General features: G+C 35.0%; 1 protein-coding gene across 4 annotated transcripts in view; it reads right to left on the bottom strand.

Moving 5' to 3' along the window:
- The window catches only part of LOC129746053 (uncharacterized), a 67,808-nt gene continuing 41,366 nt past the window's right edge, over positions 1-26,442 (bottom strand). The window contains exons 2-11 of one of the 4 annotated variants that reach the window (XM_055739482.1): positions 19,497-19,553; positions 19,093-19,333; positions 17,636-17,938; positions 15,018-15,116; positions 14,651-14,953; positions 12,611-14,482; positions 12,424-12,522; positions 5,744-5,842; positions 730-986; positions 1-271 (exon numbers count right to left, since the gene is read on the bottom strand). In XM_055739482.1, coding sequence (XP_055595457.1) covers positions 167-271; positions 730-986; positions 5,744-5,842; positions 12,424-12,522; positions 12,611-14,482; positions 14,651-14,953; positions 15,018-15,116; positions 17,636-17,938; positions 19,093-19,333; positions 19,497-19,499 — 3,381 coding nt within the window. In that variant the 5' untranslated portion in view covers positions 19,500-19,553 and the 3' untranslated portion in view covers positions 1-166. The other 3 variants (XM_055739481.1, XR_008737228.1, XR_008737229.1) reach the window with 3 other exon arrangements.

Here is a 26,442-nt window from a genome sequence, read left to right as displayed (position 1 = left end):
AGTAAAATTTATTCTCAAAATCAAATTCTGTGTCCCAGAGAAGCACGAATAAACAAACAAAATTCTTTAATGATATTAACTCAATCGTTAAGTCAAACAAATGAAATGCAACTGTAAAACTGTAAAGTTAGATTTCATCTAATTCGAAAACTTAAAACTGCCTTTCTCAGTAGATTAGTTGGTTATGGTACGGTGTCGCTTCCGGGAAGTCTCCAAGATACTCCGAATGTTTGATGCCGAAGCTGTACGATGGCACGTGTCCCAGATTGATCTGTGAAGTTTTCGGTCGGAAGGTGAACGAGAGAGAGATGGTTTTGGAGGGACGAGATGAAGAAATCAAGTAGATGTGTTGTATGGAATGGAAAAAAAAAATAAAAGAAAAACGATTAAAATTTGATTTGCGGTACATTTTAATTTAATGGTATTTTCGATTTGAATGAAAGTTTCATTTATGGGTCCCAGTAAGCTTTCCGGATGTTTTCTGCCAATCGAATGTTCTTGTAACCTAAATACTGAGAATGGCGAACGCCAAAAGTCGGGGCAGGGACTGAACGATGCATGTAGTATCCCTGGATGGAAAAGGATTCGAGGGGTAAGGTTCCAGAGTGTGAAATGGTGATTTATGGTGATGGTAAGCATTTGAGTAAAGTTAGTTCCTCCATAACAAAATGTAACCGACCGAGTTGCAAACTCGTCGTCATCGTTGTCGGTTAATAAATTTAAATTTACCTTCTCCGGATGATGGGCGGCTGGGCCCGGTTTCATCGCCTCGTCCGTCGGAACCTTGAATCGGGTGGCCATTGAGAACATCGGAGCCTTCTTTACCAGCGGATCGATTTTCGCGTCGTAATGGCCGGGACCAGGGAAAGTGATGCACTCAGGAAGCCGAGGCTTTTGGCGACCGGTGATTGTGTAGGCGGGGGCGGATCGGATCTGGCCTTCTTTGCTTGAGCCGAGCACTTCTGGAATGTGGTATTCGTTGGGGGCTGCAAAATAGCGGGATTTGGAGTAATCAGGGTGCAAAGCATATATTGAACATCATGTGTTGATATTCTGGTGAAATGTTGAAAGATCAATGAATGGGTTACAATTTTCGGTATTATTAGTTGAATAATATAAATTTCAACAAAATGTGTCAATTATTTAATTGTAGAAGAGAAAACTGCGCCAGAACAAATCTGAGATTTTTATTTAATCATTAGCTGACCCGGTGTGCTTTGCTAAACCTTCTAAATTTAAAAATTGTTAAAATAATTAAAATTCAGTTATATTTCCTAGACAGCGTTTCAAACCAAATTACAACATAACTTAGAAGCAAATGCTTTAAAACGAGAGCATCTGAAGTTTCTAACCTCAGTACAAAGATGTTTCAATAGTTTATTCTTAGAATAGATTTCAAAATTTGTTTTTCAAGATCTGGAACTCTAACTTAGTTTTTATAAAATACATAGAGTTTCTAATTATTTCATTATGTATGATCTAATTATATGAACTTCCAGCCCTTTCCATCTTGCAATGCAAGAAGTGCTAACGAACAACTAAAAAATCTTTTTTTGTATCTAAATGACGTAACATTTCGCTTTATTTGTCTGATAAGTTTTCAAATTATGCCAAATATAATATGAATAAAGACTGGCATCCTACTTTCCGACTCCACCCAGAAATAAAACTCCCCCCCCCCCCCCCTCAAATTAATCGTACCGTAAACTGGGGGAACTTTGATCACTTTTTTCATTCATTTCAGAATATTTTGAAAGGGGTTGCTTTTTCGTTATACCTTAAAGTTTAAAAACACTTACTGAGGTGAGGAGTATAAAACATGATCATTGATTGCAGAATATTCAAACAACATTGGTGGTTATAATTAAATGTTTGTTACAAAACCAGATTTCGAGTTTCGGGGTAACTTTAATCACTATGGTTTTTTCGTACATCAACATCTTCGAAATTATTGTTATGGTGCCATTTAGCACAGAAGGCATAAACATTTTTTATAGTAATTTTTGTTAGGACTAAACAGATTTTTTCAACATTTTTATTCAAAAACATTTTTTACCAAAATATGGACAATGTTGCTGCATACATCTAGGGTAAAACTTATAAACATTTTTCAATTTTTTGCTTGGCCTCAAAAACAAATGAATTTTGCCTTCATGCAATTCCTTAGGTCTTTGCACTGTTCTCATGTTTCATGGCTGAAAAGCGCATTTGAACTTGTTCCACCATGTGAAACGACAGGAGTTAATATTATTTTAAAATAATGGTTGAAAAAGTTCAAACACGTTTAAATACTTTCAGGTCATATTGAAAATTTATAAAAAAAATTCTGCTGCCCCTGGAATATCAATCACAAATAAACTTTTCAACAATGCAAAGCAGTGGTACTCTAAACTTTGTTTAAGAAAAGTTTTTTTAAATGTTCGTCATGAGTTCAATCGATCCCTAGAGATATATTTTTCTTCCAAATAGAGCGTGATCATCCCTTGGTACGAGAGTAATATTATTTAACCGACTACTAATAGGTATTTATATGACTATTTCCTGATAAAAAGACTGAACAGATTGATTTTATCTTAAAATTAGAGAAAAGCGTCTTAAGTATGCAAAGACGATAGGGTTGTAGAGAAACTTTTAAATAGTATTTTTCTGTCACTAAAGTATAAGTCTGAAATAAAAAATAATATGATTAAAAATAGTCAATGGGTCTGTTATCTTTCGATAACGCCTAATTTTCGTCCACGTTTAGGGCCCCCTGAATAAAGTATCAAGTCTCCTGGAATGAAAGGATCAAATCTTCACAGTAGGTAAACGAAAATTACCGAGTTCGGTCATTTTTTTACCGAAATCCTAACATGTGTAAATCGTTAAACTGTTCGGTAATTTTTTCGGTAAAAAATAAACGAACATCGGTAAATCGATCCTTCATTTACCGATGCTCGTTTATTTTTTACCGAAAAAATTACCGAACAGTTTAACGATTTACACATGTTAGGATTTCGGTAAAAAAATGACCGAACTCGGTAATTTTCGTTTACTGTGTTCTTTAAATTTAACTGTAACTAAAATATCACTAATTTTTTGCTCCTCACGAAAATGCTTCTGAATAATTTGTCTACGCGATCAAATATCGTTCTTATTTTATAAGCATATAAACTTGGAATTACATGCTGTCACAAAATGCTGAAGACGAAGAATTGATAATTTTTTTCATAAAGATTTGAAGAAATCAAGAAAATGGGATCAAGTCTCCCCTTTCTTCCCTATAGTTCATAGGTCGCCAACGTTTGCAGTTGGTGGGCCAGATTTTGGAAATGTGATTTGTCTGCAGGCCAAAAAATTCTTGTTAGCCAGCTCATTTTTTTTTCTTACATACATTTAAAGTATGGTTTCAACATATTCATTGAATTAATTTTAAGAATTAATTTAATGCTGTAATTTATACACATTAGGAAATATTTTAAATCTCAACGAATAACAAACATCTACCAAATCTCAATCATCAATGTTTGATATAAATAGTGATATAAATTTTTGATATAAATAGATTAACAATTCAGAATTGATTTTTAATTTAGTTAGCCATAACTTGTATAGGACTCGAACGGGTTCAAACTCGTTCAGATGTGTTTTCAAATAAAAGTGATGTTATTTGAATCAATAAATGCTAAACTCATTTGATAAAGCGATATCCAGGGGTAGAGACTTGTGATATAGCTCAGTTGGCAAATCAATTACTCTCTAAGGTGATGTAAAAGTTATCCGAACACATTTGTGCCGGATAAATTTGGCAATAACTGCCAACTGCAACGTTGATAAAAAAAAATTCGCAAATGGCACAAAGATGTTAAAACGACTATACTCAAAACAAAACAAAAATTCTCGGATTGCTAATCATTTTACGTTTTTAAATTCTTAAGTTCCTCCCGGTTTTTATCGCTCAAAAATGACGATTTTCCTAGTTTTAATTAAATTAGTTTTTAATATGAACCATCTAATTAAAATTTTAATTTCATCTCATTCTCATCCCTCTCTCATCGAAGACAAAGAAGAATGATAAAAATTGTACATCTCGGTGGTCGATTGGTTAGCGGGGTAAGACGGTAATCGCTGATCTACTGATGGCATGGGTTCGATTTCCATCTCGATACTGGGTGTTAAATGTTAACCTTTAGTTGTTCACGTCATTTATTCAGTCTGAAAAGCCTAAATCGGCTAAGACGGTGTATGCCTTTTTTTTTTAAATTTCTTACCGACTCAGATGATGAACTAGGTAAGATATCGGATTGGCAAGTCGAGATGAGATGTTGCAGTGAGTTCGATTCTCACTTAATTTTTTTTTGGGATGAATTATCCAATCGGATGAAAATCCCATGAAATGTTTTTCTTGTTTCGCTTGCATGTAGTGGTCATGCATAATTGTGTTTGGGAGTGCGAGTCTTTATGTTAATAGTGCTTTCCTATCATATCATTTTTGGTACATTGCACTTTTAAGTGCATTTTCGGTAAAGAGATTTGCTAAATATTCAGTGGATTTTTTCAACCTCTCCTATGGGTGTAGTTTCAGAAGTATCATGAAAATGATCCAACAGGTTTCTTAAGAGCTCATATAATTCTTAAACACCGACGTTTTTATGGTAGGAAATTGAACTTTGGATAAAATATTTTCGCGTCCAAAGTTAGAATATGTTAAAAATTGAGAACTAGATTTCATTAAAATCTTAATTTAAAATGTGGGTACTTACCTTTTGTTACAGATGATATTGAGAATGTCGGTAATGATAAAACATGCAAAAAATCTACAACAGCTACGTAGGAATCAAAATCCAATACAAAGTCTACGTTTCAGGTGCACAGTATTTTTGTCTTATTTAACTTTTAGGGTTTTGTGAGTTCATTATTTCAAATAAAAAGCACTTTAAAAGCTAGTTCATCTATAGGAAGCACAAAAAACTCTATATACGACACTTTTACAAAAATCAACACAGACACAACACTACGTTTCTTTTTCTCAAACACGAATGAAATCGGAGGAAACCCATCTTAGGCCCGGAAGTGTCCGGTGCAGACCATGCGCTGATGCTGTAGGGACGATTTCACCTGACCGGAAATGCAACTTGGGACAACGGCCTCGGTTGTGCTAACTGTGGTGCTGCTGCCATTGCTGACCCGCTCCTCGCAGACAGTTTTCCTCTCCCGAGTCATCTTGACACTTCCGCTGGTGGTTGTGGTCGTCGTTAAGACCCCATTTCCATTGGCCACCACTTGTTGGGTGGAATTTTGCTGTTGTTTCTGTTGGATAGAACTACTTTGGGCACTGCTGCTGGTGCTACTAGATTGCTTCAGTGCAACGGTGCCACTTCCGCCACCGTTTTCTATCACCGTGGTCAATTTTCGGGAAGCTGTGGCGGAAACGGCGGAGGTTTGAACCTGGTTGCCGGAAGTGATGGAAGTGCCGTTGCCATTGCTCAATGCCGAGACTGTCGTCACTGTGTTTCCGGCGGACTCTGATACTGGTTTTTGTATTGCAAATAGAGAGTCCGTGGGTTTGAGTTTTTTTTTTGCGGTTTTGCGTAAGCGAGAGCAAGCGGATTTTTAAGATCATTGAAAAAGAAACAAATAAAAAACATAACAACATGAAAATGGTGTCAACTTTGAAAATTAACATGCTCTAGGTGGCATCCATACTATCATTCTCTTGATAGTACGGCTTTGCTGTACCAGCAAATAAAAATCAAATGATTACCTGGGTTATCACTGAGCTTTTCAGGATTTACCTTCACTCCGAAGGTGAACGCTGGGGCGACATCTATTTTGCATTGCTCTGGGCGGTAGGCGGAAGGAGCTAGAAAGGAAAAGAAAAAGGAGATTAGAATATGTTGGCTAGAATTTAAAAAAAATCAATTTTTTTTTTTGATAAGTTAGCCACCGTAAAATATATATTCTTGGAGAATTCTTGGAAAAAGAATATCAGTATTGAAAATTGATAAAATTGTATAGAAAAGTTAGGAGAAACTTGTGCCACCCCTATTCCGATCCTACTTCTCCTAAACAATGAGAAGTTGCGGCGTGAAGTATTGTGAAGTTTTTCTTGCAGAAATGCCCTTAAGCACTTTTCAACATCTGTGAATATTCTCCTAACTTTATAAAATTTCATGCCTTTCTTTCTCCATGAATATTTAAATATTACACCAATATGCCGAAAATAAATTTAAAAAATTCCAAAAAGTTTGAGATAAAATGAAGGTTAACGTAAAATTTCGATAACCTGTAGTAGATTGTCAAGGTATTTCTAGCTTTAAATAAGCTAAATCGGTTAAGGTTGAACAATATTTCAGATGCGGTAATTTAAATGGCGTTTGTGTCACACACACACACATCTTCAAGTTGATCTCTCTGACTTGCAATATATAACATTAACAAAACTAACATAAAATACAAAACATGAATCCTCGACCTGTTCTGGATCCAGATCCGGATTCTGAATTCTGCCCTTATTCTCAACTCATTTCTGTATATAATCCGAATCAAGATTAAGAGTCTGATCCCGGATTCTTATTTAATTTTGTTTTTCGACCGGAGGTAAGTTTTGAGGTTATGTTGGCTTTCGGTGTTTTGAAAAGTAAGATCGCTTTGTATGTTCTTCATCCGACATTTTGAATTAAATTAATTCTTTTTCTAGGATCTAGATTGACGGCCATAAATCAGGGAAATATCCGGGCAAATTTTGTCCAAGTCCAAATCCAAATTTTACTAAACAGAAAAAAATGAAAATAAAAATATTTCCTCCAAAACTCGGAAGATTTTATATCGTATTTAAGGGTTCGAAAATTCTGTTTATGATAACTTTAATTAAACTCGCTCAAAAAATTATGTTTTGGAAGCATGAGAAAAAAAATTACATTAAAATTTCTTTTTTTTCTGTTTTATTTGCCAAAAAAAAAGTGAATTAAACCGGGAAAAATCCGGGCAATTTTCAATGAAATCCGGACAACCGGGTCGGGCCGGAATATTTTCAAATTTTGTATTAAATATTCGAGCGAACCCGGATAAAACCAGGCAATTTGGCAATCTTAAATTAGACTCTTATCGTGGTCCTCATCCTGGGTCATGATTCCGATTCTGATCTTGGACCTTGGATACCGAATCCTGATACTTAATTCTGATCAATATATTTATAATAGGAATATTCTTAAGCTCCCCAAAAGGACACATCAAACGCACCTCCAAGTGACGAAAGTTCTTACCAGCATGAATAAATGATATCTAGAAGATCTAAGTGACTTCAGAGAAAAAAAAATCATTTTTTTTCTAAAAGCTCATTTTAACCGAAGCTTTGTGTCCCGATCTGATAATTATACCATTACACCAATACACCATGTTTTTTTTATTTCTTAATATTTTTCATCTTCTTTTTTGGCTGAGAGCAGAGAAATGAAGTGTTCAATTGAAACGCGAGGAATGCACATTGGTATCAAACTGAAATGTGCGGAAATATGCGCTAGAACGGGCGGAAATTCACCAAATGTGCAGCAAGATTCATCAGATGTGCAACAGAATTCATCAAGTGTGAACAAAATTCACCAAGTGTGCGGCAGAATTCACCAAGTGTGCAGAAAAGTTCATCAGATGTGCACCATCCAGAGGTATGAAGTATTCATTGAATCCCATGTAAATCGAAAATCAAAGATGGAACGCACATCTGATGAACTTTTCTGCATACTTGGTGAATTCTGCCGCACACTTGGTGAGTTTTGTTCACACTTGATGAATTCTGCTGCACATCTGGTGAATTTCCGCCCGTTCCGCACATTTCAGTGTGCTACCAATGCGCTTTCCTCGCATTCCAAATGAACACTTCATATCTCTTGTTCTATCTTTGATTTTTGATATACATGGGATTCTATGAATACTTCATACCTCTGGCTGAGAGTTACCAATGTTGATTATAATATGTTTGATATGATCCTAATTTCAATCTTTAACCTGATTCTGGATGCTGATCCTGATATCAGATCCAGACCCTGAATCATCATTCCGGATTCTGTATGATGATCATCGATCCAGACCCTGAATCATCATTCCGGATTCTGTATGATGATCATCGATCCAGACCCTGAATCATCATTCCGGATTCCGTATGATGATCATCGATCATGATCCTGGGAATCCTGATTCTAGATCACGATCTTAGAATCCAGGCCTAATGTTGATCCCGTATTCTGGTTCAAAGATTCCGAAAACGGATTCAGATCCTTATCCTGACTCCTGATACTAGACCTTGATCGTGAGTTTTGATCCTTGATCCTGGTCTAGGTCTTGATTCCGGGTCCTAAATCTGGATAAGGATCCCTATTTTGTATCCTGATGCTGATTCTGGATTCTGATTCCGGATTCTGATTCCGGATTCTGATTCCAGTTTAATTTGTTGTTTGACCGGGAATAATTTATTGGCTACGATCGAACTTTTCAGGTCAATTATAACACTTTTTATATGTGATTCGTCCAACGTTTCGAATTATATGAATTCTTTATCAAGGAACTAAAATTAAATACGGAAGCATAAAACATATTTTCTCATAATGAATATTCGAAACATCCGAATACCGAATACCGTCAACATCCAGAGTGACACAGATGGGAGAGAACAACAAACGCAAACACTCGCAAGCACTCATGAACGCCGGGTTCCGGCTGTAAGGAAAACGCTATGAAAGCCAAAACAATAATAAAAAACAGTGAGTCGAGTCAGGGCCGTAGGAAGAACCGACTCATGGGGGGGGTTTTGATGACTTATTTTTACCTATGATTTTTTGTCTAAAACACACGAATAAAAAAAATTAAAACAAATTATGTTTGTAACTATATGATTATTCATTTTTAAGTACTCATTAATGGTTTTCGTATGAAATTGTAACTTAAGAGAAGACACGAATGCCACAAGGATGGCTTAGAAAACCTTAAAAAAAGTAACTTTAGAAAAGTGGTTTTTAACCTAAAGGGTGAGCTAAATTATTTTAAATGAAACCTCTAGAAATAAAATATGAAATTTGCTTTCATCGATGGTAAATTTTTTTTAAATTTGTTTAAAAGTCTGGTAGATCAAAGTTAGTTTATTTGAGCATAAAATAAGCTCAAGTAGCCTTCAATTTCTCTTAAAAAAAAACTTATTCTATACTCAAATCAAACAAGACCAATCTTCTAAACTCTATTGCAAACTCCAAGATTCTAACCTTTGATGAAAATAATTAAAATTTTCGAATAAAAACAATAAGAGATAAAAAAAAAGTTCGAATCAAACTTGCTTGATGCAAAATTGAACTAAATTTATGATTTTAATTTGAAATTTGGCTTAAAGAAAGCTGCAATATAAATAAAAAAAAAAGAGAAAATAAAATACAATCTGCAGATTTTTTTTGGTGAAGATCAGGTACATGTTTCTTAAACAGGCAATATTTTTCATAAGAAATCAATTCCATACTAAAAATCCTGTGGATGATTTTTTTTAAATATAATTTGGGATATTTTGCATGAATCAAAATTTAGAAAAAAAACTAAAATTTGTGATTTTCAGCTGAATTGTGTGTACAAATTTATTTTGATTAAAAACAACGAAATCTGGAAATTGAATTGACAAGCAAATTTTTATGTTTATGTTCTCTTGAAATTCTGAACAATTTTATGTTGGTTGAAAAACTCATTCACAAGCTAAATCTTCTTCTGAATTCTAAACCTAAATTCAAAAAATTAACTTCAAATCTGTTTCCGAATTTCTATACGATTTCCAAAACATACAAAAAATACGATATCCGAAACTTAATTCCAGATCAGAATTTCATGAGCCAAATCTTAGAGCCCTCATTCATGAATCTTTTATTTAAATTCTGTATTGTTGGTTTAATCTTAATTCATCAGAACCTCAAAAATGGGTTTAATTTAAAATTTAATATTAAGACCTTATTTCTATGATAAGGTTGCCAAATTGCCCGGTTTTAAACGGATTGGCCCGGATATTTAATAATAAATTTGCAAAAAGTCCGGCCGGACCCGGTTGCCCAGATTTCATTGGAAAATCATCATGAAAGGTTTTTAAGTTTTTTTTTCTAAATTTTTGATGAGCAATTCTTAGGTTTTGACCAAAATTGACCGGTTTTGCCTGGATTTGGTCGACAATTTTGAAATCTAATACCCAGATTTTGCCGGTTTTTATATAAAACAGCCCGGATTTGTCCGGCCGGCATACGTGCTGAAAAAAATCTGACAACCTTATTCTATGAACAAGTGAGAAAATTTTGAAAAACTGTAGCAGAATTTTTAACTTGGAATGGATTTTGGTTGGTACTAGTTTTTAGTTCAGATAGTTACTCTTGAATATCTTTGCTCTATTATCAAAATTTGATTATGAATTTCAAATTTTGAGTGTAGAGTAGAATACCTCGCTTGCATTTTTGGACCCTCATGGGGGGGGTTAAACCCCCAAAACCCCCCCCCGTTCCTACGGCCATGAGTCGAGTGATAGAAGTTTTGCTATGGATGTGTTCCAAAACGAGGGAGTAGGCGCCGTCGCCCTAGCCGATATCAAAATATTGGGCACGTAAGTCACACGCAAGCTTTCCTCCTCACTTCCGACATGAAATAAGAATTCATATTCGAAATTTATAGCCAGAATCACGACGATTGATGAACGCTGCATCTGCGTTGGATAATAACACGAATGTTCAAGTAAGTTATTAATACGAATATTAATTATGAGAAAATATGTTTTATGTTCCCTTATTCAATCATAGTTCCTCGATGAAAAATTAATGTAGTTCGGAACGTTTGAAGAAGCACATATAAAAAGTGTTATAGTTGACCTGTTAAGATCGAAAGCCAATACATAATCTATGATTCGACGATAATCTTAGCTTCCGGGCTCTAGTCCAGAATTCTGTTCCTGTTTCCAAATCCTTATTTTGAATTAGGATTCAAAAGGTTATTTCGGAAGATGAGGAAGATGTCTGATTTCAGAATCTGATCATATAACCTCAACTCGGATCCTGATGCTGAACCGACCCCGAATTTGAACCCTCATACCGTATCCAAGATCCCTGAGTCTAACCCCTAACTTGATCCTAGGTCTTACACCTGGATCTTCAATTTCTGACGTCACATTCTGATTTGGAAACCTGTCTTCTTATCCTGATACTGGATTCTACTCCGAGACCTTTCTTTATCATTCAGAATCCTGGATTTCAATATTGAATCTCGTAATTCGATTCTAATCTTGGATCCGTATCAAGATAATGATTCTGATCGTAAACCCTAGTCCTACATCTTGATTCTGGGTTCTTATCTTGACTCTGGATTCTGATCCGAATACTGATCTTGAACCTGATCCAAGATACTGATTTTGGATAATGTTTCCGAATCCTAATACTGGACCCAGATTCAGAACATTATCCTGACATTTTCCTGATTCTGGATCATCCATGGAACGGAATCGAGAACCTTGGAATTTTCTGATTTTAGATTTTCTACCGTATTTGGATCACGAATTAGGTGTAAAAATTGCTGGAGCTTACATTCGTTTTACAGTTGAAAACGCTAGAACTTCATTTTTGTCATAAGAATTACCTTTTTATGGCGCTCATTGACAAGCACATTCAAAAAGACTTCCGTGTACAGGAAAGTCATTTTAAAGTTCTTCCAAAATCTAACAATTGCAAGGAAACCAATAATTTTGATTCTATGGTTTATTGCAACTTTAGATCAAACCCACAAACAAATCAATTTTTATAATATATGCCGTTCATACAACCCATTTGGTTTTTTCATAAACAAAACAAAATCAATCTTTAGACATTCCTAAATTTTCTTTGTCTATAGTTTTTAGGGACAAGTTAGTAGTCTACTGAGCCGATGTACGCGAGTTCAAGCCCAAGAGTAAACATCGAACACAGTTGTACCGGAATAGTTTTTCAGTAGCTGTACGCCAACTGCAACGCTGATAGAAAGTCGCGAATGCCATGAAGATGTTAAAACGACTATAATCGAAACAAAAAAAAAAATTGCCTATACTTTGCCCTTTTCGTCAAAATATAAAACGAATATTTAAAAAAAATAATAAAATTTTTACCTTTTTAATGCATAACTCTACTCGGATCAAAATCAAGACTGTTACTGTTGCTTTAGGATTGCTGGAAATGTTATGTGCGATTCTGACGGTTAAGATAACACATTTTCGTGACGTGAAATTCATTTGAGCATTGTGTGATTTGTACCCCTAGAGTATTGCCGTAAGAAGTACATTTTGAAAATTACGATATTATTTTTTATTTTTTCCTATTGGATCGATTTTTTTTCTTATTGAAAAGAAGTAAGGGCGTCTTAATTGATTGGGCCAAGTATAGGAGATTACTTTCAACGAATTGCAAAGATAATTACCTGGCGTATCCCTAAGCGTTTCTCCTTTGTGCCTGATTCCAAACGAATATGCAGGAGCGTGTTCCAGTTTGCATTTCTCCGGATTGTATGAACCGGGGGCTAAAATTGAAAATATAACATCAGGACGAATAAAATTCACTTTATTAAACCCCTAACCCCAAAATCGGAACCAGCTAAATGTTCGTACCTGGTACATCGTTAACCTTTTCCCGGTTGGTTTTGATACCGAACTGGTAGGCGGGAGCGTGGTCCAGCTTCACTTTTTCCACTTCGTAGGCCCCGGGTGCCGGAGTCAGTTCTATTTTATCGATGCTAGGTCGGGTGCCGAAGCTGTAGGCAGGGGTGTGGTCCAGCTTCACGGTTTCCGGTTTGTAATCCCCGGGCGCCGGAGTAGACTCAACCTTGTCGATATTTGGCCGCACCCCGAACGTGTACGCTGGGTTGTGAATTTTTGGCACAATGGGAGAATAACTTCCGGGGGCGGGGTTAGAGTCTACTTTATCGATATTTGGGCGTACTCCAAAGGAATAGGCCGGAGTGTTGTCCAGTTTGACGGTTTCCGTTTTGTAGGTTCCCGGACCGGGAATGGTGTCCTTTCGGGTGACGTTTGTCTTGATGCCAAAAGTGTATTGGGGTGTGTGGTCCAGGTTGCACTTCTCCGGGGCGTATGATCCCGGTGCGGGTGTGTTATCTACTTTATCGGTGTTTGTTTTCAGTCCGAAACTGTAAGCAGGTGTATCCTTGTCTAGGATTTTTTCGTTATTGTAGGCACCCGGGCCAGGAATGTTGTCCTTTTTGTCCACGTTGGTTTTCACCCCAAATGTGTAAGCTGGAGTCGATTTGTCTACAACTTTGTCAACGTCGTATGTACCTGGTCCAGGAAGTTGAGGTATCTTATCGACGTAAGTTTTCACTCCGAAACTGTACGCAGGAGCATTTTTGTCAACAGTTTTGTCGGAGTCATAGGCACCAGGTCCAGGGACTTGGTTCGGTTTGTCGACATTCGTTTTAACACCAAAGGAGTAGGCTGGAGCTCCGGTGTCAACTTTGTCTGAGTTGTAAGCTCCGGGACCTGGAATGCTATCAGACTTTTCGGTACTGTGTTTTATACCAAAACTGTAAGCTGGCGTATTTTTGTCAACTACTTTGTCGGAGTTGTACGCACCAGGTCCTGGGACATTGTTGGGTTTCTCTAGATTTGTCTTCACGCCAAAACTGTAAGCTGGAGTTGTCTTGTCAACTTTATCGCTATCATAAGTTCCTGGTCCGGGTACTTGATTTGGTTTATCGAGATTCGTTTTTGCGCCAAAACTGTACGCAGGAGCACCTTTATCAACTCTGTCGGAATCGTACGCTCCTGGTCCAGGTACGTTGTTCGGCTTATTGACGTTTGTTTTCAATCCAAAACTATACGCCGGAGTACCCTTGTCGATAACCTTATCAGCATCATATGCACCAGGGCCAGGAATATCACTAGGTTTATCTCCTTTTGTCTTAACACCAAAACTGTAAGCAGGAGTCTTATCAACTAACTTATCCGTATCGTAGGCTCCGGGACCAGGAATATCACTTTTCTTATCTACATTCGTTCTGGCTCCGAAACTATAGCAAGGTGCATTCTTGTCCAGCACCTTATCGGCATCGTAGGCTCCCGGTCCGGGATTGGCACTTGGTTTATCATGATTGATTCGCGCTCCGAAGCTATACGCGGGACTATTGCTATCTATCTTGGCCTTTTCGGGAGAATAAGATCCGGGAGCGGGCACCGAATCAACGGTATCGATTGTCGGTCGGATTCCGAAGCTATACTTGGGACCACCCTCTGCGTTGGCCTTTTCCGGTGCGTAGGCACCCGGGGCAGGATTGCTGTTCGGTTTGGCCACATTCGTTCGCTGCCCAAAACTATAAGCCGGATGATGAGCTAGGTTTACTTTCTCTACTGCGTAAGCCGTTGGAGCTGGTGTATCGCTTGGCTTGTCATGATTGAGGCGTATGCCGAATTGATAGGCTGGTGAGTGGTCGAGGGTTTTCGACTTCTCCGGTGCATACTGACCAGGTGCTACAAAATGAATGGAGTGGTGACAGTAATGATGAGACTATTTACATACAATGACGACCATAAAAATCTATCAACTTTAATTTTTGAATTAATAAAGAGAAAAATCGAACCATCTACATACAGTGATTCATGCAAATAACACTTTAAAAATTTTATTTTTCAACTAACCTGGATTCGCATTGGGTTTCTCCAAATTCGGCCTTAAACCAAAGCTATAGGAGGGCGTGTTATCCAGCTTCGTTTTTTCAGGTTCATATGCGCACGGGGCAGGCGTTTGGCTGGGCTTTTCAGCGATTGTCTTCAAACCGAATGTGAAGGCCGGTTTCCGGTCCAGCAGTAGGCTGGACTTTTCCGGCTGATAAGATCCCGGTCCAGGGATGTCCTCGAACTTTTCCGGAATCACTTTCAGGCCAAAGCTATACTTTGGTGATTTGTCGAATAATACTTTTTGCGGTGAGTAGGATCCGGGAGCTGAAGGTTGAAAAGAATTTCTTAGTTATTTATTGTATTTTTTTACTATAAACTCATAACCCACCTGGAGTTTCACTGCGCACTTTAACTTCCGGTCGAATCCCAAAGGAAAATTTAGGAGTGTTATCTAATACAACTTTCTCTGGTTTGTAATCACATGGTGCTAAAATGATTTTCAAAAGTTGTTTAACGTATTTCGTTTAAATGTTGGATACTAAAAGAACTCGTTCTACAGCATCTAATTATAGAGGTGATAATGAATTTTATTTGCATGAAACTGAAACTACCAAATCAAAACTAAAATTTGAAGAATCTACGAATAAAGTACTTCTTCTATGCTTTCTCTGTCATCATTGAAAAACTTTAATTTTAAAATTTTCGTTACTTGCAATTTTTATCATTTCGGACATTTTCCTGAATTTTGTGAATCTCATTTTTAATGTCATTTTTTCATTTTTGTCATTTTTGTCATTTTTGTCATTTTTGTCATTTTTTGTCATTTTTGTCATTTTTGTCATTTTTGTCATTTTTGTCATTGTTGTCATTTTTGTCATTTTTGTCATTTTTGTCATTTTTGTCATTTTTGTCATTTTTGTCATTTTTGTCATTTTTGTCATTTTTGTCATTTTTGTCATTTTTATCATTTTTGTCATTTTTGTCATTTTTGTCATTTTTGTCATTTTTGTCATTTTTGTCATTTTTGTCATTTTTGTCATTTTTGTCATTTTTGTCATTTTTGTCATTTTTGTCATTTTGGTCATTTTTGTCATTTTTGTCATTTTTGTCATTTTTGTCATTTTTGTCATTTTTGTCATTTTTGTCATTTTTGTCATTTTTGTCATTTTTGTCATTTTTGTCATTTTTGTCATTTTTGTCATTTTTGTCATTTTTGTCATTTTTGTCATTTTTGTCATTTTTGTCATTTTTGTCATTTTTGTCATTTTTGTCATTTTTGTCATTTTTGTCATTTTTGTCATTTTTGTCATTTTTGTCATTTTTGTCATTTTTGTCATTTTTGTCATTTTTGTCATTTTTGTCATTTTTGTCATTTTTGTCATTTTTGTCATTTTTGTCATTTTTGTCATTTTTCTTATTGTTGTGATTTTTGTCATTTTTAATCGTTTTTGTCATTTTTGTCATTTTTGTCATTTTTGTCATTTTTGTCATTTTTGTCATTTTTGTCATTTTTGTCATTTTTGTCATTTTTGTCATTTTTGTCATTTTTGTCATTTTTGTCATTTTTGTCATTTTTGTCATTTTTGTCATTTTTGTCATTTTTGTCATTTTTGTCATTTTTGTCATTTTTGTCATTTTTGTCATTTTTGTCATTATTGTCATTTTTGTCATTTTTGTCATTTTTGTCATTTTTGTCATTTTTGTCATTTTTGTCATTTTTGTCATTTTTGTCATTTTTGTCATTTTTGTCATTTTTGTCATTTTTGTCATTTTTGTCATTTTTGTCATTTTTGTCATTTTTGTCATTTTTGTCATTTTTGTCATTTTTGTCATTTTTGTCATTTTTGTCATTTTTGTCATTTTTGTCATTTTTGTCATTTTTGTCATTTTTGTCATTTTTGTCATTTTTGTCATTTTTGTCATTTTTGTCATTTTTGTCATTTTTGTCATTTTTGTCATTTTTGTCATTTTTGTCATTTTTGTCATTTTTGTCATTTTTGTCATTTTTGTCATTTTTGTCATTTTTGTCATTTTTCTTATTGTTGTGATTTTTGTCATTTTTAATCGTTTTTGTCATTTTTGTCATTTTTGTCATTTTTGTCATTTTTGTCATTTTTGTCATTTTTGTCATTTTTGTCATTTTTGTCATTTTTGTCATTTTTGTCATTTTTGTCATTTTTGTCATTTTTGTCATTTTTGTCATTTTTGTCATTTCTGTCATTTTTGTCATTTTTGTCATTTTTGTCATTTTTGTCATTTTTGTCATCTTTGTCATTTTTGTCATTTTTGTCATTTTTGTCATTTTTGTCATTTTTGTCATTTTTGTCATTTTTGTCATTTTTCTAATTGTTGTGATTTTTGTCATTTTTTATCGTTTTTGACGTTTCTGTAATTTCTATAATTTTTTCATTTTTTATGCTGTTTCTGAATTGGAAATTTTCAAAAGCATTGATTTTTTTTTATTTTAATAATGAATCGGATGTTAAGTTCTCGAATTAGAGAAATCTTAAACTTAAATTTGAGATTGTTCATTCTTTTGCGCAGTCATAATTTGCTCCTATTCTTATTATTTCTCAGTTGTATAAACTCGATTTGAAAAGCCATAGTTATATTAAACATAATGTCAACTACATACTTTGAAAAGACCATAAACTTGTTTAGATCTACTCAAAAAAATCTTCACAAAACATAAATTTAAGAGTAGAATAATTTCAAACCGCTACCTTTTTCAAGAGTACTATAAACGTGAATCAAACAATCAAAAAAATAGTGCTCAGGAATAATTTAAAAATCATGAAACCTAGTTCTCAGTTATTAACATTCTTCAATACTTTTTGTAGACAATATTTTACAGGACAAATTTTGATCTTGCAGTTCACTTCTTCGATCAGATCAAACTAACTTTCAATGAAAAGAGGTGATTAATTAGAACATGGGATTAGCGATTCATATGAGAAATGTGAGGTGAGTTGGTGGTTAAATAATTTTACACAAAAGTGATCCAACCTGGCGTTTCGCTGGTCGATTTCGGGGGCTTCTTGACGCCGAATGTGTACCGGGGGGCCGCTTTGACCAGCATCCGGTTCGCCTTCTCGATGTTGTACTCGCCCGGGGCCGGCGTCAGGTACTTGGGAATCTCCTTGGGCCGGCTCTGCAGACAGTAGGCCGGCGGGGTGTCTTTACCTTTGCAGCCGAGCCCGGTGATGTTGTACAGCGGACCCGGACTGAAGGATTCGGTCCGGGCCCGGTGCCGCTGGCCGAAACTGTATGCCGGAGCGGCCGCCCGTTTGGAATCGACCACTCTCGTACCTGCGGAAAAGATTTTGGACATTCAGGATTGATTATCTTTGAACAAATAAATTAAAATCGATCGACTTCGGCTTGACATGATTTTTAAGGAAAGATAAAAAAAATCATGAAATGAAGGGTTGATGAAGAAACAAACTAAGTCCGCAATATAACGCATTTGCATTTTCGCTGTCGTATGTAAAAGCATATGTTATGTTAAAGACGGACAAATGACTCAACGGACAAATGTTTATTGACCTACTAGCGAAAAGAGAAACAACAAACTTGATACACTCGTTGACTTTATTTGGATAACAATTTCTTAAGCAAAGCAGTTATGACGAAGAATTATAAAACCGAACTAAGATGTTTGTAAAAAATAATGGAAATCTATTTCTTAATTATTTTCGTTCATGAATCCTAACCAAAAGTAAGTAGTACTTGCCCAGACTGTGTCTTGTGTTCTTCAGTGTTAGGCCAACGAACTTCGCTCAGTCCCAGAATTTGAAGCTTGAGGCGGCCAGCTTCTCTAGCATGTTGAGCCATCCGGCCTTGTTGGGCAAGGGTCAACTAGTCCTTTTCAACCAGTATCTTCATTAAAACAATTTAAATTTGAAACAGTTTATAGATATAAATTCTGTTATGAATGATAGGCAAATAGAGAATCATTCTATTAACTACGTATGTATTTGCTTTGCGAGTTTAAATAAATGCAAAATTTCGTCTTGGAAAATGTTTGAATTATGTTCAATTTAATAAATATCCCTATCTGAGCAGATTTGGTACTGTTGGCCGTGTTCTGCGAGCTTTCAAATAAATCTAATTTCGCAGGGGTGGCCTAAACGTGAACAAAAATAGACCATCCATTAGCATAACAACTATCCGATTTCGGAAAAGTATCAACGAGTATCAAAATTTGGAATATATTATTTAAAGCCATGTTTGACCAAAACCGTGTGTGTGTTTACCTATTTAGTAATACCAAGCTAGCAGCAAACTAACCCTGGATCGTGACCTTACAAGGCAATGCTGCTTGCAGTAGACACGCAGCTTAGCTTCTCCTCCCACATGTCAGCCAAGTTTGGTTTCGGTCTCGGGGGATGAAATCCCTCGCCATAGCCAAAGTCAAGCGATTGGGATGATGACTCAAAAATAAAAACTAAACACAAACTTACCGAGCAATTGTGGCAGCAGATATTGCGGTCCAGGGCCTCGATGTTCGGCAGCGATCGGGCCACGTCTCTTGGTGGGGGTCCATGGTCGCTGTTCGAATCCCACCATCACCCGGTACGCGTGTCGGTACCTTTTCCGGACGTTGCCGCCAGCAGCGGACGATATCTTGCGGCCACCCTTGGTGCTTCCGGCGGCGGCAGCTGAGGCGGATGTGACACTGGCGCTGGTGCTCTGCAGGACAACCTATCGTGGACATTGGCCGGTTGAGGTGATGAATGATGGCGTGTTTTCGAATTAAGTGAGGAAAGAGCAAATTAGTGTTTTGTTAGATGGACTCTTTTTTTTAGGAGAGGAATATGAAATGTTTGATTTTATATGCGTGGCCATTAAAATTTATTGCATTTACCATTTTAGATGATTTCTTTCGCTTGCAAATGGGTCGTAAAACTAAGAAAAACTTAAACTGAAAGATACAAAAGAAACAAGAGAAAAAAAACGATATTTGAATGTCAAAGTAGAAATTCGATTTAACCGAAAGTTGAGAACAAACAAGATGGGAGACCAAAGTAGGCAAATATTGTTTGTGTGTTTAATTGTTAACACGTGCTACGTCATGGTGGGTGGAGTGAAGATTGGCGAATTATTATCTCAGATTTTGGCATCGTGTTTATCCATTTAAAAGAACATTGTTATGAAACAGAACAAAATGCTTTTACTACTGATGGGTGAAAGTATTACAGATGTAGACTGTCTGAATACTGTCGTTGGATGTGAAAAAGGTGGGATTAAGTGAAAACAAATGTGTATTTTTTTTAATATCATAAATTAATAATAATAGAAGCTGAAGTTCACTAATAAACGTACATCATAATGTTGGGGTGACATCTCAATAATATGTAATAAAAATTATACATTTCCAACGAGTATTTAGTGTTCTAGGTATTTTTAAAATTTTACCAATTTTTTGTAATCGTGTCATCATTCCGAAGAGTTTATTGGGGAAAAAATATTTCGTCTAAATTTGTAATGGATAGTAGACACTTAATTCAAGAAAAGCTCAGATTCCGGAGCCCTCCCATATTTAAATTATTGAAAAATGATGAAAAATTGCTAAAATATATATGTTTGAAAAAAGAATTAAAATCCTTAATTTAGAATCACTTATAACAAAAAAAAAAACTTTAACGATTAATATATTGTTGTAATCGATAATCTGTATAAAAATACAGTGTTGAGTAACTTCAGCCGCTGAAGTTCAGCATCACTAATCAGAAGATAAAGCATGAGAAAATGATGAAAATCAGAAAAAAATAAAAATCAAAGTTTTCGGACTAGTTCATAGGTCGGCAACTTATGGATTTTTTTTATGTAAAGCTGCGGCTCTTTAGTTCACTGCGCTTATGTTATATATATTTTTGAAAAAAATATTTGGAAAATCGTACTAAAGCGAGAATTGAGTCTTTTTACGTGGCACACGGATTTTCATATCATAGGTTTAGCAGAGAATTTTTCAATTGCATCCGCTGTAGGAACAAGCGGAAAGGACCAATAATTTTTTGGAGAAAACAACATAAATATTTGAAAATTCAACCTCAATACTATTTTTCATTGAAAACGATAGTTTTAATGTTTCTGAATATGGATACTTTATTAGCATTCCAGATTATCCGGTTTTCCCGGGGTTTGCCCAGATTTTCAAAGAAGATAATGGGAAATGCCAGGTCCGGTCCGGTTGCCCGCAGATCGAGGAAAAAAGATCCGTTTTTTGAGGATTATTCACAATTTTTACGAGATTCCAAATTTTCAACTTTAGCAAAATAAATTTGCATGCATATTTTGAAATAGTGAGATAAGATAAAATAAGATAAAAAGCCGCGGATCTGCCTAAGTAAAATTCATTTTACATGTGTATGTTTTTCAGCTTCTCCCTAGCCTTTTTTGTAGAAAATATGTAAATTTTGGGTAGATTTGCGCGGCTATTCTTCAGATTTGAGTTGAAAATTCAGAAATCCAACGCAGAATTTGCCCGTCCTGGATACGTACAGAAAAAAATTTGGAAGCCTACTCGATAAACAACGGGTTGAAAAATGTGAATAGATATAATACAAAATTTTAAAAAATAAGAACTGAAAAATACAAATTGAAGTTTGACAGCTTTTCGAACTCGAATCAACATTGAGAATTAATGAAAATTTCAATCCTGCAAATCTATTTTAAAACTTAATCACAGGCTAAATACTCGTTATCAATTACTTAATTGACGTTTTTTCAAAATCACTCAATATTTACTAAAATCACTCAAATTTTGAAAGAAGTTTCAGTATCGAACATATTTTTTTTTAATTTTCGATTAAGAGTTAATCACCGTTGATTTTTTTGTTAATTTTGTTTTAAAACTTCAAAAGTATCCTTGACTTTTCCAGTTAAAATGTACTGTTTCTATTTTATTTTTCACGAATTTAATATGAAGGTTACAAAATCACGATATTTCAGATTTATACAGGTTAAACCACAATTTTTTTCCGGTAATTTAATCTTTGGCAAGCATTGATACAATAATGTGTTGAATTTCATTTTTCATTCAATTGGACGCACAATACTGAAGAATCACATGTAACATAACATGAAATTTATGAATTTTCCAGATGCATAAAATTCTGTAGACACGGTCGCTTCATGTCATGAATTTTATAAATTTTACCTGCTGTCAGGGGCAGAATATTTGAATTTAGACTGCATAAATTTTAGTAGTATTTTACCTCATACTTCTGGATTTTGGAAAGGATTAGCTTAATATGGGGAACGTCTTAAGAAAGCTTAAAAAAGCTTTTCTTTGCCGAAAAAACTATAAATATTCTGCTGTTGTAAATATGTTCAAACCCTTTACTTCAACACCATGCAAGTAATTCATTTAAGCATATATGGATTTAACAAATTCATTACTCGATATTTGCCAATACATACAATATAGGTATACAATATACTTAATCGTTTTTATAAAAAGATTTAATTGAAAAATACAAGAGTTTGAAAAAAAACTCTAATGGTTTTAAATATATATCGTAAACTAATGTTCATTGATCAGTCATATATATGATATATTTTTTTATTTTTTTTATTTCAATAAAATCAATACAATAAATCTGTAATGTGGCTCTTTCAAACTCTGGAATTATGAAAATTTGAAGTTTTTGGCACTTAGATTCAGGTTTGCCGACCACTGAACTAGATTTTGCCGGTCTGACTGATATTTTTTTTTAAGTTTTACATGGATATTCTAACAAGTTCTGAAGAGTTCATTTCCGATCTATAGATTTAGAGCTTTTTGAGAATTGCGCCACTGTCAGTTTTTTAGACCTACCCCCTGAAAGGAACATAGAAAACGAGCAGATCGGCTTTCAGGTCACCTTTTTTTGAAACTTAGCACCGTAATGGGCTACCTATAGAGAGCTAACTTTTCAAACGTGTTTTTTTTACAAATAAGAGCTGGCTGGAAGTTTTTAAGAAATGAAATGGCGGCCGCTGAAAGGATAAGAGCCAGAGTTCCGCACAAATCCATGTACAATTTCCTCTCTTCATATAAACATAAGCCACTTCCAAAATTTGATAATGAAATGTTAACTTATGATCTTACGATCGTAAGAAAAAGAAATGACAGTCAAATTGTTGAACACATTTTGGGAACATATTTATCCACTTGTTTGAATGATAATCTCCCATCACGGTGTTCAATATAATAAGGTGATTTCTTCCCGATAATGTCGTCATTACTATCCATCTAGTGATCCTCGGTGTATGCAGCATTATCTTACGAGTTCAAGACTTTAGTAATTACGTCACTAGTTTACATTCAAACGAGTTGTTTACTCGTGTTAGTAGCCTACCATGTCTATTTATACCGTGATCTCCCATAATGCGCTACGATAGTTACCATAGTTACCTCAGGAATTGTTTTATTTCCGTAATAAACATGAATGAGCGCAGAAGAAAGGGATGAAGTAAACATGAAAAGATAGGCTGGCAAATTTTTTGAGGTTTTAATTCAAATTGAAATTCATTTTTTTCTCAACAAATTAAAAAAAAAACTCTGTGATTTTCATCCGGTCTGATGATTCATCTCTATAAAAAAACCAAGGGGCTGAATGAGAAGGAAATTTCCGAACTGACATTTCAGTACCGCACTGACGTTTTGGTACCAAAATGCCATTGAAATCAAAGGGGAACTGACGTTCTGGTTCCAAAAAGTCGGTACGGTCCGTTTGTATGTGATTTGACAGTTGCTTCAGTCCTTTGTAAAAAACATTTATCTGATACGAGCTTTTCTATGTGCTTGCTTGTCTGAGCGAATCGATTGCTAGCGGTGCCAAAAACGATGTGATTCTCTACTAAGCATTCCAGAAATTTTCAAACACGTTTCCAGGTCTGGAATATTCAGAGAGATTTTTTTCAGAAAAATTTGGCATAAACCGGACAACTTCCGGACAAATCTGGGCAAAATTTATCGATTATTGAACATAATCAAGAATAAAATAGAAAAAAATCACTTAAAACTTTATTTTTTCGTTTAAGCACAGCAAATTGTGTTCAATGCTTCTTAAATTTCAATTTTGATAAAAATATATCTGAAAAAAAAAACCGTTTTCGGATAAGAAAATCGAAACTTATTGAATTTAATTTTTTTTGGTAAATTAAGCATATAATGTGAATCAATACGGGCAAAATCCGGGCAATTTTTAATAAAGTCCGAGCATCCGGGCCGATACGGATTCGCTTCGACACTTTCCTTGAATATCCGGGCAGTCCCGGATAAAACCGGGGAATCTGGAATGCGTTCTAAGAACCGTCAATGATAATGAAAATATGAAATTGATTGATAAAAATAAGAAAAAATAGTTCAATTTCAAATCAATAGCATTGTTATGAAAGTAAAGGTATAATTGGACACTCGTGTTCAAAAATAAAAAAAAAATATTTAAATAGAACATTCGAACTGGCTTCATTTCAATAGCTGAGTGTCAGTTTCAACACCTGGTAAATTTTTTATATAATGAATGATAATCTTTTTCATTCCTTTATGCAATTCAAATGATTTTGTTACTCAACAGTTCAGTAGTTAATAATTTATGACCGGTCATTTGTTCATTATACTAGCATTTAATTTACAGTTGAATTAAATGATTTCATGTCACCCTAACCAAATTTTTCACAGGTCTGAAACGTTTCTTGTTTGTTCTGAATAATGAGCCTATACAAAGAGACGAATTGGACGATTGGAATTTTCGATTTGTGGTCAGTGTCATTCCAATCGAGCAAAACCAAGCAGTCTTAAGGCAGCCCCACAACAGGGTTGCAAACTTATAATTTCAAAAGGGATCAGACTGCGCCTCTTTGTATGTAGTCTCTTTAGTTCTGAAAATCGAAATTTGTTGAGGACAGTAAAAAGCAAAACCAAGCAATCTTAAGGCAGCCCCACAACAACAATCGAGCAAAACCAAGCAGTCTTAACCTTCCAAAGTCGTTCGCAAAATTTCCGTACAAATCTATTTTTGATAAATTTAACCTGCAGTTTACGTACGTTCCCCTGGCCGCAAATATTGACCGATTTCGATAAATTTTAATTCATTGTATAGATAATTTATTCCAGTTCCTCAATATTGAAAAATAAAGTCGAAATATTTTACCAAATCACCAGTAGCTGATTCCGAATGAAAAAAGTCCCGAAAAAGAGCTCTTTTTGAAATGCCTATAACTTGAGACAGGTTCCAAATATTGCGCTGATTTTATAATATTTGCAATTGTCAAGAATAAATCTATCCATGGATGTATAAATTGTTGGTGGTCCAAAGGAAGTTTTGGCCGCTATCCCGGAACTTCCGGTAGAAAAAATTCTTACTTCAAAAAAGTCACCCAATTTTGGCTTGGCATTGTTGTATCTCGGTTACCAATGGATCGATTCTCTAAATTCAAATTTTAGTTTTTTTTCGTTAGCTTTATTATTATTTCCGTAGAACATAGTTGGTTCCTCAAAAATCTCAGTTGTTCAGTATATGGTAATGAAACTCACATCTTTTTTGTCATTTTTCAAACTCCCCCTCGTGTCGGTGGGTTTACACGATTTTGTTAGCGTGATTTCTCTAAAATTTGAACTCAAATTGGTCACTTTTTATATACCTAGAGATTCATTAGAATCTCCTCTTTCGATTGACATACATTTTGTGTGGTGTTTTGAGAATTTGTAACAACGTTTTTTGAATTTACTGAAAGCTGCCAGATTTCAACCAGTTTGGTCCACGTTTTCAACAGGTTGGTGTACAAATCTCGCACCCCTCACGTAGCTGCGGGAGAAACAAATTCTTTAGCTCTCTTTTTGTCGCTCACCAAATCTACCACCCAACCCAGCAGCAGGAGGAACTGCCGTCTCGCCGCGTGGTTTGTTGATTGATTGTGCTGATGCTGATGCCTCTTTGCGTAGTAAATGTTTTGATTTTAAAATAGAGAAATATTATTTTTCCAAATTGAAATGAGCTTCTTGAATCTTTTTAGATATTTTATCATTAGAATTCTTCAGTGATACATTTGTTTTGAATATTATCGTGATTCTTTTCTGAATTTTCTGAATTTTAGAATTCTTCAGTGATACATTTTTTTTGAATGCTATCATGATTCGATTCTTTTATTTCAAGCAGTGTCTACTGCAGGAGACACAAAATCTATGATTCAAGTAACAAATATTCTGAAATTTTAATCAGAAACTTTAATCAGAAATCGGAATTTGAATCGGAATCTGAAATTAGAATCTGAAATTTGAAATTGAATCTGAATCTGAAATCGAAATCTGAATCTGAAATCTGAATCTGAAATCTGAATCTGAAATCTGAATCTGAAATCTGAATCTGAAATCTGAATCTGAAATCTGAATCTGAAATCTGAATCTGAAATCTGAATCTGAAATCTGAATCTGAAATCTGAATCTGAATCTGAAATCTGAATCTGAAATCTGAATCTGAAATCTGAATCTGAAATCTGAATCTGAAATCTGAATCTGAAATCTGAATCTGAAATCTGAATCTGAAATCTGAATCTGAAATCTGAATCTGAAATCTGAATCTGAAATCTGAATCTGAAATCTGAATCTGAAATCTGAATCTGAAATCTGAATCTGAAATCTGAATCTGAAATCTGAATCTGAAATCTGAATCTGAAATCTGAATCTGAAATCTGAATCTGAAATCTGAATCTGAAATCTGAATCTGAAATCTGAATCTGAAATCTGAATCTGAAATCTGAATCTGAAATCTGAATCTGAAATCTGAATCTGAAATCTGAATCTGAAATCTGAATCTGAAATCTGA

This window comes from Uranotaenia lowii, chromosome 2 (genome assembly GCF_029784155.1).
Source record: "Uranotaenia lowii strain MFRU-FL chromosome 2, ASM2978415v1, whole genome shotgun sequence".
Classification (NCBI taxonomy): Eukaryota; Metazoa; Arthropoda; class Insecta; order Diptera; family Culicidae; genus Uranotaenia; species Uranotaenia lowii.
The sequence above is the reverse complement of the archived record's forward strand: the minus strand, read 5'-3'. Positions and strand labels throughout refer to the sequence as shown.